At 38.8% G+C, this 13,441-nt stretch overlaps 1 protein-coding gene across 1 annotated transcript in view; it reads right to left on the reverse strand.

The window, feature by feature from the left end:
• The window catches only part of HEME1 (Uroporphyrinogen decarboxylase), a 239,763-nt gene that overhangs the window by 76,365 nt on the left and 149,957 nt on the right, over positions 1–13,441 (reverse strand). The window contains exon 4 of the mRNA XM_089405992.1: positions 4,150–4,434. Within this exon, the coding sequence (XP_089262118.1) occupies positions 4,150–4,434 (285 nt within the window). The remainder of the gene's footprint in view (positions 1–4,149; positions 4,435–13,441) is intronic.

Below are 13,441 nucleotides of genomic sequence, written 5' to 3' on the forward strand. Positions count from 1 at the left end.
AATCTCGACCGTTGAGATGTCAATAGGAAAAGTATAAGAGGAGGCTTGAGGGTCACTTGGAGAATACACCAGAGTGATCAGTCATTCTATTCTCTAAAGCGGGGTTTGCTAAGAGAGATAGAATCAGTGATCGGAAGAGCAGCTGAGGGGCATTGAGTACAAAGAAACAGAGAAGGCAGAGATTGTGTCGAGAGAGCAGTGCGGCAGCCAAGGAGAGTGACGCAGAGCCAGCAAGGACTCACGCAAGGCCACGCAGAGGCAGCCAAGTGTTGCGCAGAGCACCAGAGAGGCCAGTGTGTCTAACGCAGAGGCCAAAAAAGCTAACGCTGGACCTCCGGGGCTAACACAGGCCAAGAAAGGCTGATGCATGGCCAGCGTAAGACAGAGAGGGGCTGACGCAGTCCAGATTGGGCAGACGCTGGGGTTGCAAAGCAGTTTTGTGTTGAGAAGCTGCCGGAAGGATTTTCCGGGGTTTCAGCTAGGAGATTTCTTTCAAATTGTGAGGTATAGCTGCTAAGGAAATTCTCTGTTGGGTAGGCCAGTTTCGGCACCCAAATTGTACTCTGATATTGCTTAATAAGAAAACCCTCAGATAGCTGCACCGGTTTTCCCGCATTGGGTTTTTCCGGGGACATTGGTCCAAAAATAATGGTGTCATGTGGTGTGTTTGTCCTTGTTTCTTTTAGTTGCTTATCTGTAATATGTTGAGCATGCACTAGTGTTTATTTTCAGTATTTACATTGTAAATAACTTGTTAAGGAAAATAACAAGTAGGTAGGAATAAATCAGATAAAGTGCATGGAGGGTTTCTAACTAAGTAAACTTAGAAATTTCAACACTTGGGACATGGAACACGGAACATTGAGCATGTAGCACATGTAACTCCTTTTCATCTCAAGATGGACAAAAGATAGAAGAAGATTGACAATGTAAGTCTTAATGCCCAATTTGTTTTCTTGCCAAGCAAGATAAGAGAAAAGGACTTAAACCATTTGTCGCAACATAGCTCCCTCTTCATAGACCCAAGGAACGTAGCCCATATACTCTTTTCATTCCATTTCAACATGACTTGGGTTCATACCCGTTAATTTAATAGAGTGTACAATAATTTTACATAGATGAGCACATCCCTCACTCAATGGGACCTTGGAACTCAATCTCCCATTTCACAAAATTAGAGATCATCACAAAACATAAAGTAATACTTACATGCATCACATGTTAGCTTTTTGGAATCATCTAATCCTGTAGAAAACCTCCCTCCAGTTGCAAAAATCCATCGATACAGAAATTCAGAGCTCCCATTGATCTGGAACTCTCATTAAATTTTCATCAATCTAGGTCGATTTAGAATTGGGCAAAACCCATAGGGGCATTGTTCCACCATGCAGACAACTTGGATCATGGCAGAACCTTATCATCCCTAAAATTTCTACCGGCTTCTTATCAGATTTGTAGCTAGAAAGAAGGCCCATTTGCATATTATTTTACATCCTGACTGTATAGCAGATGCGATAATGTATAAAATGGGCATGTTACATTCATGCATTGTCTATTATCCGTGCAGAACGGTACAAGCACAAGAAGTACGCATCCATCAAGATCTGCAGGTTTGAAAACCTATATATCTGATGGATGGGAAGATGCATTCCTATGTTGGATGGGAGGATGCATTCCATGAGATGACCAAACAATAGTTAAGGTTTAATTTATTTCCACCTGCAAAAAGGAAAGTCCAGTTTGATTTAGAAAATGACATTGACCCAACAAAGAAAAGTAAGATAAAACAGAATTCATGGATGAAAAGTCCATGGCTACCCTGCAACAAGCACATCCACTATTTAAAGAATTTTTGTGCAGATGTCTTTTGCTCAGTATACAAGGATCTTGAAAGGAATTCCACATGACTCTGGTGAACTGCACATCCAATTACAACCAACTGTGCAAATGGTTTGGCAAGGACCTTAATGACTGCCAGTCCCTCCTAAACTTCCATCGCAAGCCAAGCCAAGATTGTCAAACTCTCAGCCACCAGTTTCACTACACCAACAGAGGACGTTGAGTTGACCAACTAATCTATTGTGGGCAAGAAAAAATCTAGAAACAGTAACATATGTATTTCACTTTCGACAGCTACATAGTGTTATTGTTTGCAACCCATTTCTCCTAGAACATACACTAAAGATGGTTTAGAGCATATTTTGGGACAAGAAGTCTCCTCTCTTATTAATGGATTTCTGGTTACAATCAAGTGAAGATTGCTGAAGAAAATGAGCATAAAGAGACCTCTGCGATGGAATAGGGATCATCCTGTTACAAGTCATGCCTTTCAGACTATTCAATTGCCCTGGAGTTTAATAATGGCCTCATAACATATATTTTCCAACATTTTATTCAGAAGCTCCTAGAGTCAACTGGGAAAATGGGGTTTGTATGGTGCTACTTCAGGATTAAACCCATCATATCTGACTAAGGCCCCAAAGTTGTCGAAACATTGAGATTTCCCTCAATCCCAACAAATGCACCATATTGTCCCTGCAAACAACTTGTTGGGTAATGGTAATCAGTAAAGGCGGATTGCAAGTCAACCATCATAACTTAAGTTAATTTGGACTTGCAGCTCATGGCAACCCCTCACAAATCAAAGGCATTTTTAAGATATGCAGGGTACCAGGACAAATTCACTTGTTATTAGGCACAAATTGTTTATCCCTTAGACTGCCTACTTACCAAGGACATCACATCAGATCCAGCAGGGTCGGTTGCTTTTAGGTAACTACAAATAATAAGGATGCAACAAAGGCAGCTAAAGGGGAAAGGTGTTACTGCTGCATCTAATGTTGAAAGCCGAAACACATATTTATATTTATCTTTACTCTCTTTTCTATGCAACCTTTTGTTGTGTCTCTGCTTTACCAGGGGGGCAATCTAGATTATACACACTGCAATAGAAAGATCTGCTGTCTCTGCTTCTAGGGTTAACAGGCCTGGTGTGTGTCTGTGACGTTTGTCTATCTATATGTAGATCATTCTCTTTGTGATGCTGTGATCGTTGCTGCAACGTCTGCTACCCCACAGCTGGGTAGTGTGTGTGCATGTGTAGGTAATAGAGATATATACAAGATGGATATCTTTTTTCTCTCTAAAATCCAAAAGAAACACCATGTTGTTGCATGTACAAAACTACAACAGGAATTGCAGAATCTAAGTGCAGCCTTGGAGCCTGCAAAGCAAAACTCTGAACAGACATGCAGGTCACATAATCTTCAGGATCTGATGCAAATTGGCATGTTCAAAATTCAAATTTGGTCAGAAGTGGCACAAACTTCTATCCATGCTCACAAACTTTACTTGCAAAGAGAAACAAAGGAGATCAATATTGGAAGTTGTATTAAAATTTAAAGAATGTATGTCCCATGTACATGAAATAGGAGGTCCTATATCTTCTTTTAATAAATCAGCCTTGTACATGACTGAAGATTCATTTATTAATCAACAAATTAAATAAAGCATTAATATCTACAAATAACTAATATTAAATGTTAATCGGACACTTTACATTTAATGTTGCCCCAGGACCACCATAGTCATTACAATGTTGTATCAATGTCTTCTTATCATATATTCCCCCAACTAAATAGCAATACAATAATAGTATGTAATTACTAAATACTAAACAGTCAATATACCAGTTACAGCAATATATAGAGATCAGTTGATTTGAGATCATTACCAATAAATTTATACCAGTGTTAAATAAGGATAAAAGCTTGTTCCACAAATAAATGAATTTGGATTGCATGAAAACTTTTAACACGCAACTCAACCAGAACTCTCTACAAAAAGTCCTATTAGTTACCTAAATAGTTGTTACTTCCATATATGGCACCTGTAATAGATCAAAATTACAAAACGTTGGTCTCCCAAAGGCAGAGGAGACCAAAATTTCCTTCAAAGGATGCTTTTACCCAGTGTTATGTCCTATAGGTTGCTTTTGATTTAAAAGCAACCATAATCATTGAATAAAAACACACACTAAACTCTAGATCAATCACACTGTCGTTGGCAATTACCATATCTCTTTTCACACTTTTTTCATATTGCTTTCATTTTTTATTAATTTTTTTCTTAGAGAGAGGGAGGAAAAACCTTTTTAATATACGGCTTGGACCAATGATCCCATTGATCTGGTGTTAGTTGTCCACCCCATGAATCAAAAATTTGTACACATTGTGCACCAGAACTGACTTGAAAAACAATGTACTCTGATATTGCTTCCGTAAGATGGGAAAGAAGAGCCCTTAATACAGCAGGTGATCTGTGGCACATTGTCTTAATTGTTGTGAATGTTCGAGTGGTTCCGCCTTCCACAATATATGTAGCAATGGTCCACGGTGCCCCCACAAAGCCCAACACTGCTGCTGTGCTGCCAACCTACAAGATGTAACTGTTATGACCAAGTAAGTTTCAACTTTGCAGATAAGTGCAAGAGTGACAATGTAAGCTAATTTGCAAACATCTAATCAAGAAAATCAAACATAGCAGTCAAAATTGCACGACAGTATTAATCTAAACTACAATAATACTCGTAGCTGTAGTAGTAGTACGGAGAAAGGCAGGAAATGGCATGCACGCTAGGAAAATGGGCTTCCAATACTTGCAAAAAAGGGCAGTGTGAATAGGAAATAAGCACCAATATATCATCAAGCTTTCAATGCTTTAGAATAAAGTCATTATATGGGAAAAATAAAATATGTATTATATTTTTTCCAATGTTCCACCAAGTCTCCGGGACGGGGAGACGCACAAAGGGGACGTGTGGGAGAACCCTGAAATTTTAGGGAAATTTAGGGGAGACGGGGAGACGTCGAGGTATATATAATATAATTTTTAATTATATATATTATAAATTTATATATATGTATATAATTTTGAAATTTTCATGTTCATATTCATTGTTCAATAATGCTAATTCATCAAGATTCAATACCATAAGATTCAATAATAAAATTCAATATGAAATCCAAATATTCAAATACAATGTACATTGATCCATTTCAATTATCATTCATCAATCATCATTCTATAATTTACATCATTCTATAATTTACATTGAAAACCAAAATAATAACTGAAACTAACATATATTCCAAATAGTTGTTTCTATATGATTAAATCAAAAAGTTATAAATAAATTAACTTCTAATATATCTGACCAACCTCCGCTATTTCGCTTTGGTTTTCACTAAAAGAATGACGATAGATGAACCACATACCTGTAATCTTACAATGCTCTTAATTTGTTCACGGTCTAGAGGTTGGAAAACAATATACTCATCAATGTGATTCATGAACTCAGGGCGGAATGTCGTTTGAGCCACTTCCATAACCCTGTTCTTCATTCTCTCATACAGTTCCTCTTTTGAGCCAGGTTCATCATCAAGCCTACTTAGAATGTATTGAGAACCAATGTTTGAAGTCATAATAATGACAGTGTTGGTGAAGCTTACAGTTCGACCCTGAGAATCAGTTACCCTTCCGTCATCTAAAATCTGAAGTAGAATATTGAAGGCATCTGTATGTGCCTTCTCAATTTCATCAAACAGAATAACTGCATAAGGCCTTCTACGTATAGACTCAGTCAACTGTCCCCCTTCTTCATAACCCACATACCCTGGTGGTGCTCCAATCAGCCTTGAAACTGCATGCTTCTCCATGTATTCACTCATGTCAATCCTCACTAGAGCTTCATCAGTATTAAATAAATAGGATGCAAGAGCCTTAGCTAATTCTGTTTTGCCAACACCTGTTGGGCAACGACTGCTAAGTGCTAACAGCAAGCCGCTGCGTGGAGAAGAGTGAGGATGTGCTGAAGCTCTCGTGGGCGCAGTGAGAGCAGATGGAAGAAAAAAATGCGTTGAGGTAAGAGCATAATGAATGGCGGCAGAATGAAAACTTGAAAAGTGGAGTTAACCCTAACTTGTTCATGTAATTTTTTATTTGTAATTGTTAATTTAGTTTATTTTTATTTTTTATGTTTTTTTCATAAATTAATTTTCATTTTTTTTTAATTTTTTTGGTTTATAAAGGGTAATTAGACAAAAATGAAGGGGGGACGCCCAGAAGAACCCCATTTTCGGGGGGACGCCCAGAAGAACCCCATTTTTGGGGGGGACGCCCAGAAGTACCCCTTTCGGGGAGTCGAGTCTCCCACATTGGGGAAACGCACCCCCTTGCGTCTCCCCGAGTCTCCCCAAAAGGGGGACGTGGGGAAACGCACCCCCGAGAGTCTCCCCGTCCCGGGTGCGTGGGGTGCGAGGGGTGCGCGCACCCCACCCTGGGGGACGCGTCCCCGTGGAACACTGATTTTTTCATTTTCAGTTATTGAATACAGCATATAAAAATGAGGATTAGTTCCTGTTACCTCCTGGGAGGTACCCTATATATTTTCAGGACAACACCGTTGTAAGACCAATGAGATGCAAGTCCCAAAGCCTTATATGCCATGTGATGATTATGTATACGGTATCCTAGGCATCTTATAGTCAGCCATACCTAGTCCCTTTAGTGTCCACTCTCAATTCTTTTCATCCTCAATAGAATTGGAGACCTTGCGATGGATCTATTGGGATACAAGGTTTGAGGAGCCATTGGTTTCATAGGGGCAATCATACTCTGTAGGGGCAATCATACTCTGTAGGGCTTATCCAGCCAATGTCTTGGACACACCTACGTGTCCCACACATGGTCTGTGTCATAACCTGTATGCATCTCCTTGGCTATGGTACAGTATAATTCAGTTCTCCAAATGGCAATGTCATAGTTCACAGTGAAATCCACATTCCTAAGGCACTTCATGGATCCCAATTCATAGGTCTCCCAGGTCCAAAATTCAACAAGGGCTCACTTCATTCAACATGATGCGCACTTGATATGCCATGTTGACTTTTTGACTGAAGGAGGACTTTTCATGTAAAATTCAGTGTTCAAAGGGGGATGTGGGTATAGTAATGCATGAGCAAAAGGTGGCAAAGCATATGTATGTTGCATGTGAGATATTTTACGTTTTGAGTTGCATGGAGCTTCCTAACATATGTGCAGATATCCTAGAGCCCAAAAGTACCAAAACATTGGAGATCTAACACCCATGCCTGCAAATAATGACAATTTGCAAAACATGTGGGAAGTAAAAAAGAGGCCCAATTGGTAATGCCCTTGGTCAAAATTGGTCAAGTAAGAGCTCGTTGGAATCTCCAAAATGTGGACTGTTGCCTCAAAATCTAACAGGTCTTGTGAGTGGCCTCACAAGACAAGAACTAGACCAGAGGGCAACAATGAGTTGCATGGAGCTTCCTAACATATGTGCAAATATCCTAGAGCCCAAAAGTACCAAAACATTGGAGATCTAACACCCATGCCTGCAAATAATATTTTACGTTTTGAGTTGCATGGAGCTTCCTAACATATGTGCAAATATCCTAGAGCCCAAAAGTACCAAAACATTGGAGATCTAACACCTATGCCTGCAAATAATGACAATTTGCAACACATGTGGGAAGTAAAAAAGAGGCCCAATTGGTAATGCCCTTGGTCAAAATTGGTCAAGTAAGAGCTCGTTGGAATCTCCAAAATGTGGACTGTTGCCTCAAAATTTAAAAGGTCTTGTGAGTGGCCTCACAAGACAAGAACTAGACCAGAGGGCAACAATGAGGTGGAGGCCCGCTATCACCACAGCAATCCACCTACTGCACTTTAGTGGAGTTTCACCACATGGGAGGCTTCCCAGCCTTGGTCACCTAGATATTCTAAGGTAGTTTCTCAAAGACGAAAGTTGGAATAAGCTCAAGGAAGGCACTTAGACTAAGGACAAGGCTCAATCCAATGAAACAAGGAATAATGTGCTCTCCAAGAAACCCATTGAGGGTACTTATAGCCTAGGGTTTGAAGACTATGAAACAAGAATGGCTCACATAGGCATATAAGACCAAGAAAAGGCTTGCGAAAAATAGGTATGATTGGCAAAAAGGAACCACAAACCTCCAACAAGCCCTAAGTTGAAGCATTAACGATAGACTAGGGTTTCCTAGGGAAAAAAATCCTAGGGTTAGTGATGTCAGCCTTAGGAAGGTTATTCCAATCATGGACAAGAGTAGATTTTGATGCTATAAGGTTCAATCCACTTGACTCTAGTTGAATTCGACCCTAGACCCTAGCCCTAGAAGCTTGCCTTGAAGGCCGAAATTGAGAGAAAGAGAAAAAATAACAAAGTTGTCATATAGTTTGATCATCTATGGGAAAAATTACTATTGAAATATCAAACCCTAGAAGGGAGTAAGGGGGGAAACCCCTAGTTTTCCACTTTCATAACCCTAGCTATCACTCAATACAGAGAAAAAATCAAGAGAAAAACTCTCTAGGAGGTTCTCAAGGGATGTTCAAGATTCTCCAATTAAAGCATACAATATTTCACCAAAATTTCATACAAAGATATGCAACTGAACAAGAACGTAGAAAACCCCAACAAATATATTGCATGCAATAACCATTAAAAGATCTTCAACAATAAAAATTCTCACAAGATATCCATGAACAATCATTCACTATCCCAAAGTCACGTCTCCACAAGGAGTAATCTCCAATAGCAAAAATATGCACAAAGATCACATCCCCACAGAGTAATAGGCTAAAAGAGCTAGGCTAAAATAGTCCAGAAGTGATGATGACATGAAATGTGAGATGATCTTTTATTTCTATGGGGTCTATCTTACCTAAGTTCAGCTAAGAAACCCCTTAAACAAGTTTGACAATGAGTAACCACAAATAAACCTAGGGTTACAAGCCAACCAACTAGCTTAACATGCAATTATGCCAAAATAAACCCACACGGGTGAGCCGTAAGCTTCAATTATGATGACATCATGCCCTTCTTGGGCTCCAAATGCCATGTCATGGAGAGATGAAGGTTGAAGGTGTCTTCATGCATCATGATCAGCCATCATTTGAGGAATATTTCTCAAATCCAACCTCAGAGCAGCATCAGGGGTCCCAACTCCAACTAGGTTGCCCCCACGTTGTTGAATGTAGCTATGGTTGGTCTTCATAATTATCATTTTTCCTCATTGATGCATTTGTAACAATATATGTTTCTATGTAGCATGTTCTTCATGCTCATTATTTTATCAAAAGAAAATATGAAAGGCATATTCTTCATGACCTTTGCAAAAGAAGAATTTTGAATTTTGAATTTGTGTTTTTCCCTCCACAAAAAGCCAAGTCAACTCCTCTAAAATTTAAATGCTCAAGTCAGCTAAGCCCCTTATGGCACCCATTCGATCTCATGATGACTATATAAACGAGATAATCGTCCTCCCTCTTGGGGGCACTTCTCATCACACACAACAAGCAATATATCTCTACAATCTATGAAGGAATACAAGGAGTCAAGTGTTGAGAAATCTAGGGCATTAGCATTAGTTGATTTCTCTTCCATTAGTGACTGCTTGTGAATGCTTTTTACTTCTTTAGATTAGGATATTCTTTACATTAGATTATTAGTGTTCTTCTTCATCAAACAGCAACCAATGCATGAACATAAATACACAAGAGACACATAATGTAGGCTATAAGCCAGGGACAAAACCTCACTCTTTGAGAGGAAAACCCACACAAATTCTTCTTATAGAGATTCCAATTGACAAATACCAAGACCGAGACCCTTGACCTATTAGTTGCTTCCAAGATCAAGACACTAGCCCTCTTGATTGTCTTCTCTTTCTTCCTTTCGGTTCCTCTCACAAACTGAGATCATCTTCTTTCATAACACACTTGAGATGACATTGTACTATATCATTGTTTTGTTACCAAACTGTCCTTACTACAGCTTTAGTAAGATGCTGTAATATTTTTCTTAATGGCAGCTCTTTCACATCATGGATTTTATACATCATGCTATCCGAGATAACATACATCATGGCTTCTATAGCTTCTATACATCATATTGTCCGAGATCTGAACTTCATACCTTCGTTGTCTCTTTGTACACTGTGATATAGCACCCGAAAACATCCCTTAACATAGAGATCCAAGTACTATACTTCTCCATCGAGATCATCTAAACTGTTTGACTCTAACTAGCACCAAAAAGCTCAAAGTTGTCCGAATTCTGAACTTCTGCTACCCAACCGAAATTACCTGAACTTTTCACTGTAATTGCTATGGGAAAATCTCAGAGATGCAAAGTTCTATTCACTGCAATTACCCACCGAAATTGCAGAGGTATCCGAGTTTAGTGTTCCCCTTATGTAAAGATCCTAGCAGGGTATATATAGTGGTTGGTCCTCCATAAATGAGCCCTCATCCGAATAGGTGTGTCCCTTTAACTGTGAGCCAACATGAGTTCTGTGATAATCTTGAAGCCGACATGAGGAAGAGAGTTAGTGCTTGTCGTTGGAGAGCTGCTAGACAGTCCTATTTACTCAAATATGTTTGTTACATCCCCAAGAAGGGTTCTCAATACATGACATAGACACTTTGACTCTAATGACAAATCCTAAGGCTCTTAATGGGAGCCATCTAAAATAAAATCTATTGCTCATGAAACCCATGAAGCAAGGCTTACAAAAATAATTTTATTTTCATTACAATTACATGTCATTATGAAAACCCAGCCTAGTTACACTTTTCAACACTTCCTCTTAACTAGGGAGGTATTCATAATGGTACTTGGTCATTCTCAATCTGAAGAATTTCTCATAAGAAGAATTCGGATTTGTAACTCATTTGTATAGCATCATACCAACCAACATTCATATAGAAAGGCCTTGACTAATAGCTCTATCTCTCCATAAGATCAGAGCAAAACGCTGACGAGACAAATGATTTATAGACATCCTCATCATTTTCTCTCTCAGAACATACCCCGCCCGAGTTCTCTCAGGCTATGCTCCATGAGGACTATTCTTTTCTTGGACTCCCCAGTCCCTAAAAGAATATTGGTCCCCCATAACTACTCTTCCATGGGATTCCCTAACTCATCCCACAAGAGCATTGGATGCCAAATGATTACACAATTCTCCATTTTGTCTTCTCAGGTGAAGCATAGAACAACATGTCTATCGCTCCTTCTTATACCAAGAGGTCCTATACTCATTCCTATCATAGAGGAATATACCTAAGCTTCCAACTTAGGAATTTCTGAGTTTCTTCCAAGTATGAAACTTCCTCTCAAGCTCCCTCTTAACCAGGGACCTATAGCAGCACTTCATGTGGAGATCCTAAAACAATCCGTTGCATGAAGAGCTCCTTTCTTAGATGTCATGAATTTCTTTTAAGGAGTCTTCAACTTTTGGGAACTTCTATATATAGGGCACATTTTGTCCATGAGTTAGTCATGTCCCTAACTCATCAAAAAGTGATCCATCAAATTTTCCATCTGGCTTTGCTTCATGTCATTTGGCTTTCATGCCATATTTCTTGGAAGGACATTACATCCTTCTATATAGTCCGCTTGGAAGTCATTCACAGATCTTCCCTTTGCCAATCCTACATAAGCCCAACCAGATGTTAGTTCAAAAATAATCACTTAATACTTCAAATCATATTTACCTTTGTGATGATCTTTCACCATGACATCTTCTTGTAAGAATCAGCATCCTGTATGTAGATTGACACATCTCCAACAGATGTTCAGTGTTAAGGGTCTCTATCTTTTTCTGACTTCTATCAGAGTCTTTACATCCTTCCGGGAGATCTTCTAGTCAAATCTTCTTGGACTTCGAATGTTGAATGCTTTCTACCTTCGTTACATATTATCACGATCTCTTCCTACCTTTTCACATACTTCATTCCCAGGGTCTTCCAATCAGAGTTCCTCAATCACAGTCAACCATCTCATACTTCATATGAGGATATATTATGTTGATTTCATCTAGTGTGACTCATGCCTTCCGACATTCTTTCATAGGAGGTGACACGTTTCATTTGATCATGCTTCTCAAAATAGAAGTAGCGATCCTTGTTACCTGTAACCATATGACATGACTTTATAATATTAAATACAAGCATACATACCTCATTTTACCTTTAGATCATCTAGGCTTCTTTCAACAGCTTCCTTGATTGAAAATATCTTCAACCTCTTGATTTGCTAATCTCTCATGTCATCATACCATCATCCCATGAACTCCACAAGTTGGAGTTCCTGATGAAACACTTGCTTCCTTTCTCGATCAATCAATCCTCCAATGAGAATTACATCTCACATATCCTTATTCAACAGATGTTTCCTTTTTAAACAGATGTATGATGAGACTTATCCTAGATGACTTCTTCCTTTGATCTTCTAATGAGGTCACCAAGAGCTATATCCTTCAAAGTTGACTACCATAGATTTTGTTCTAGTGGTCCTTCATATTTCTGTATGGTGATGTCACGAGCTCTTGCATCTAATGCTTCTCTTCCTTGGACTTCCTTCTTTCAGCTTCCTCCACTTTTTCGGTGAAATGGACTTCTTCTCTATCCTTCTTGTTATTGTCCTTCTTAAGCTAAGGACAATCTTTCCTGTAATGTTCATAGTCTTTGCATTATAGATCAATGATGATTATCTTCTTTCCTAGATCTTGTAGATGAGATCTTATGAAGATATCCTTCATCCTTTGATATCTTTACTTTTGTGCAAATCATATCTAATTCATGTGACCTTCTTTATCGTACCTTCAGAGAATGAGTTTATCATATGCATCCTTTTGATGTCTCCAATATTGTTATATTAGGGGATCTTTCATAAGTATCTCTTTCCATGAATTCAAAGGAGACCTTTTGATATGTTCAATGACTTCAACTTCTTAGAGGACTATATGTATCCTCCTTTTCCATGCAAGGAATTTTGATGACCCATTCAACTTATAGATCTCCTTGCATACACGAAGTCATTTTACCAAATTTGATTAAAGAATGAAAGATGCTTACTTGACAAGTGAAATTTTCACCTTGATCACTTTAACGATGGTTGAAGAAGATGTATTAAAGCTCCCTCTTGGATGATCTTATTCCAAATGAAAAAAGCCTTTCTTCAATAGGAAAAAGGTTGCTCCTTTTGATGAGGAAGATTTGTTGCTTCCTTGGATGAACTTCTTCTAGGGCAAGGAGAGGATCCTTGCTTGCTTTATAACTTTGAAAATGGTGACAATGCCTTCTCTCTTTCAATATACTTTGACTTCTCTTGTAGTGTAGATCAAAAATGCTTCTAGGGTTTCGACTTTCTCCAAGATGATGTGATCTTCTTCTTTAAAGTCCTTCGAGCTATCTTGCCTTGTAGACAACTTGATGAGGGTCTTTGTGGCCTTTTGATGATAACTATAGAAACAAAAGCTCTTGTTGTTGCAGACTGCTTCTTCGATCTAGGGTTTGATTCTTCAATGTAGATCTTGTTCTTTTGCTTTGA

The sequence above is a fragment of the Pinus tabuliformis genome, chromosome 2_2 (assembly GCF_031772625.1).
Source record: "Pinus tabuliformis cultivar Carrire ecotype Pingquan chromosome 2_2, CPIR1, whole genome shotgun sequence".
NCBI classification, from domain to species: domain Eukaryota; kingdom Viridiplantae; phylum Streptophyta; class Pinopsida; order Pinales; family Pinaceae; genus Pinus; species Pinus tabuliformis.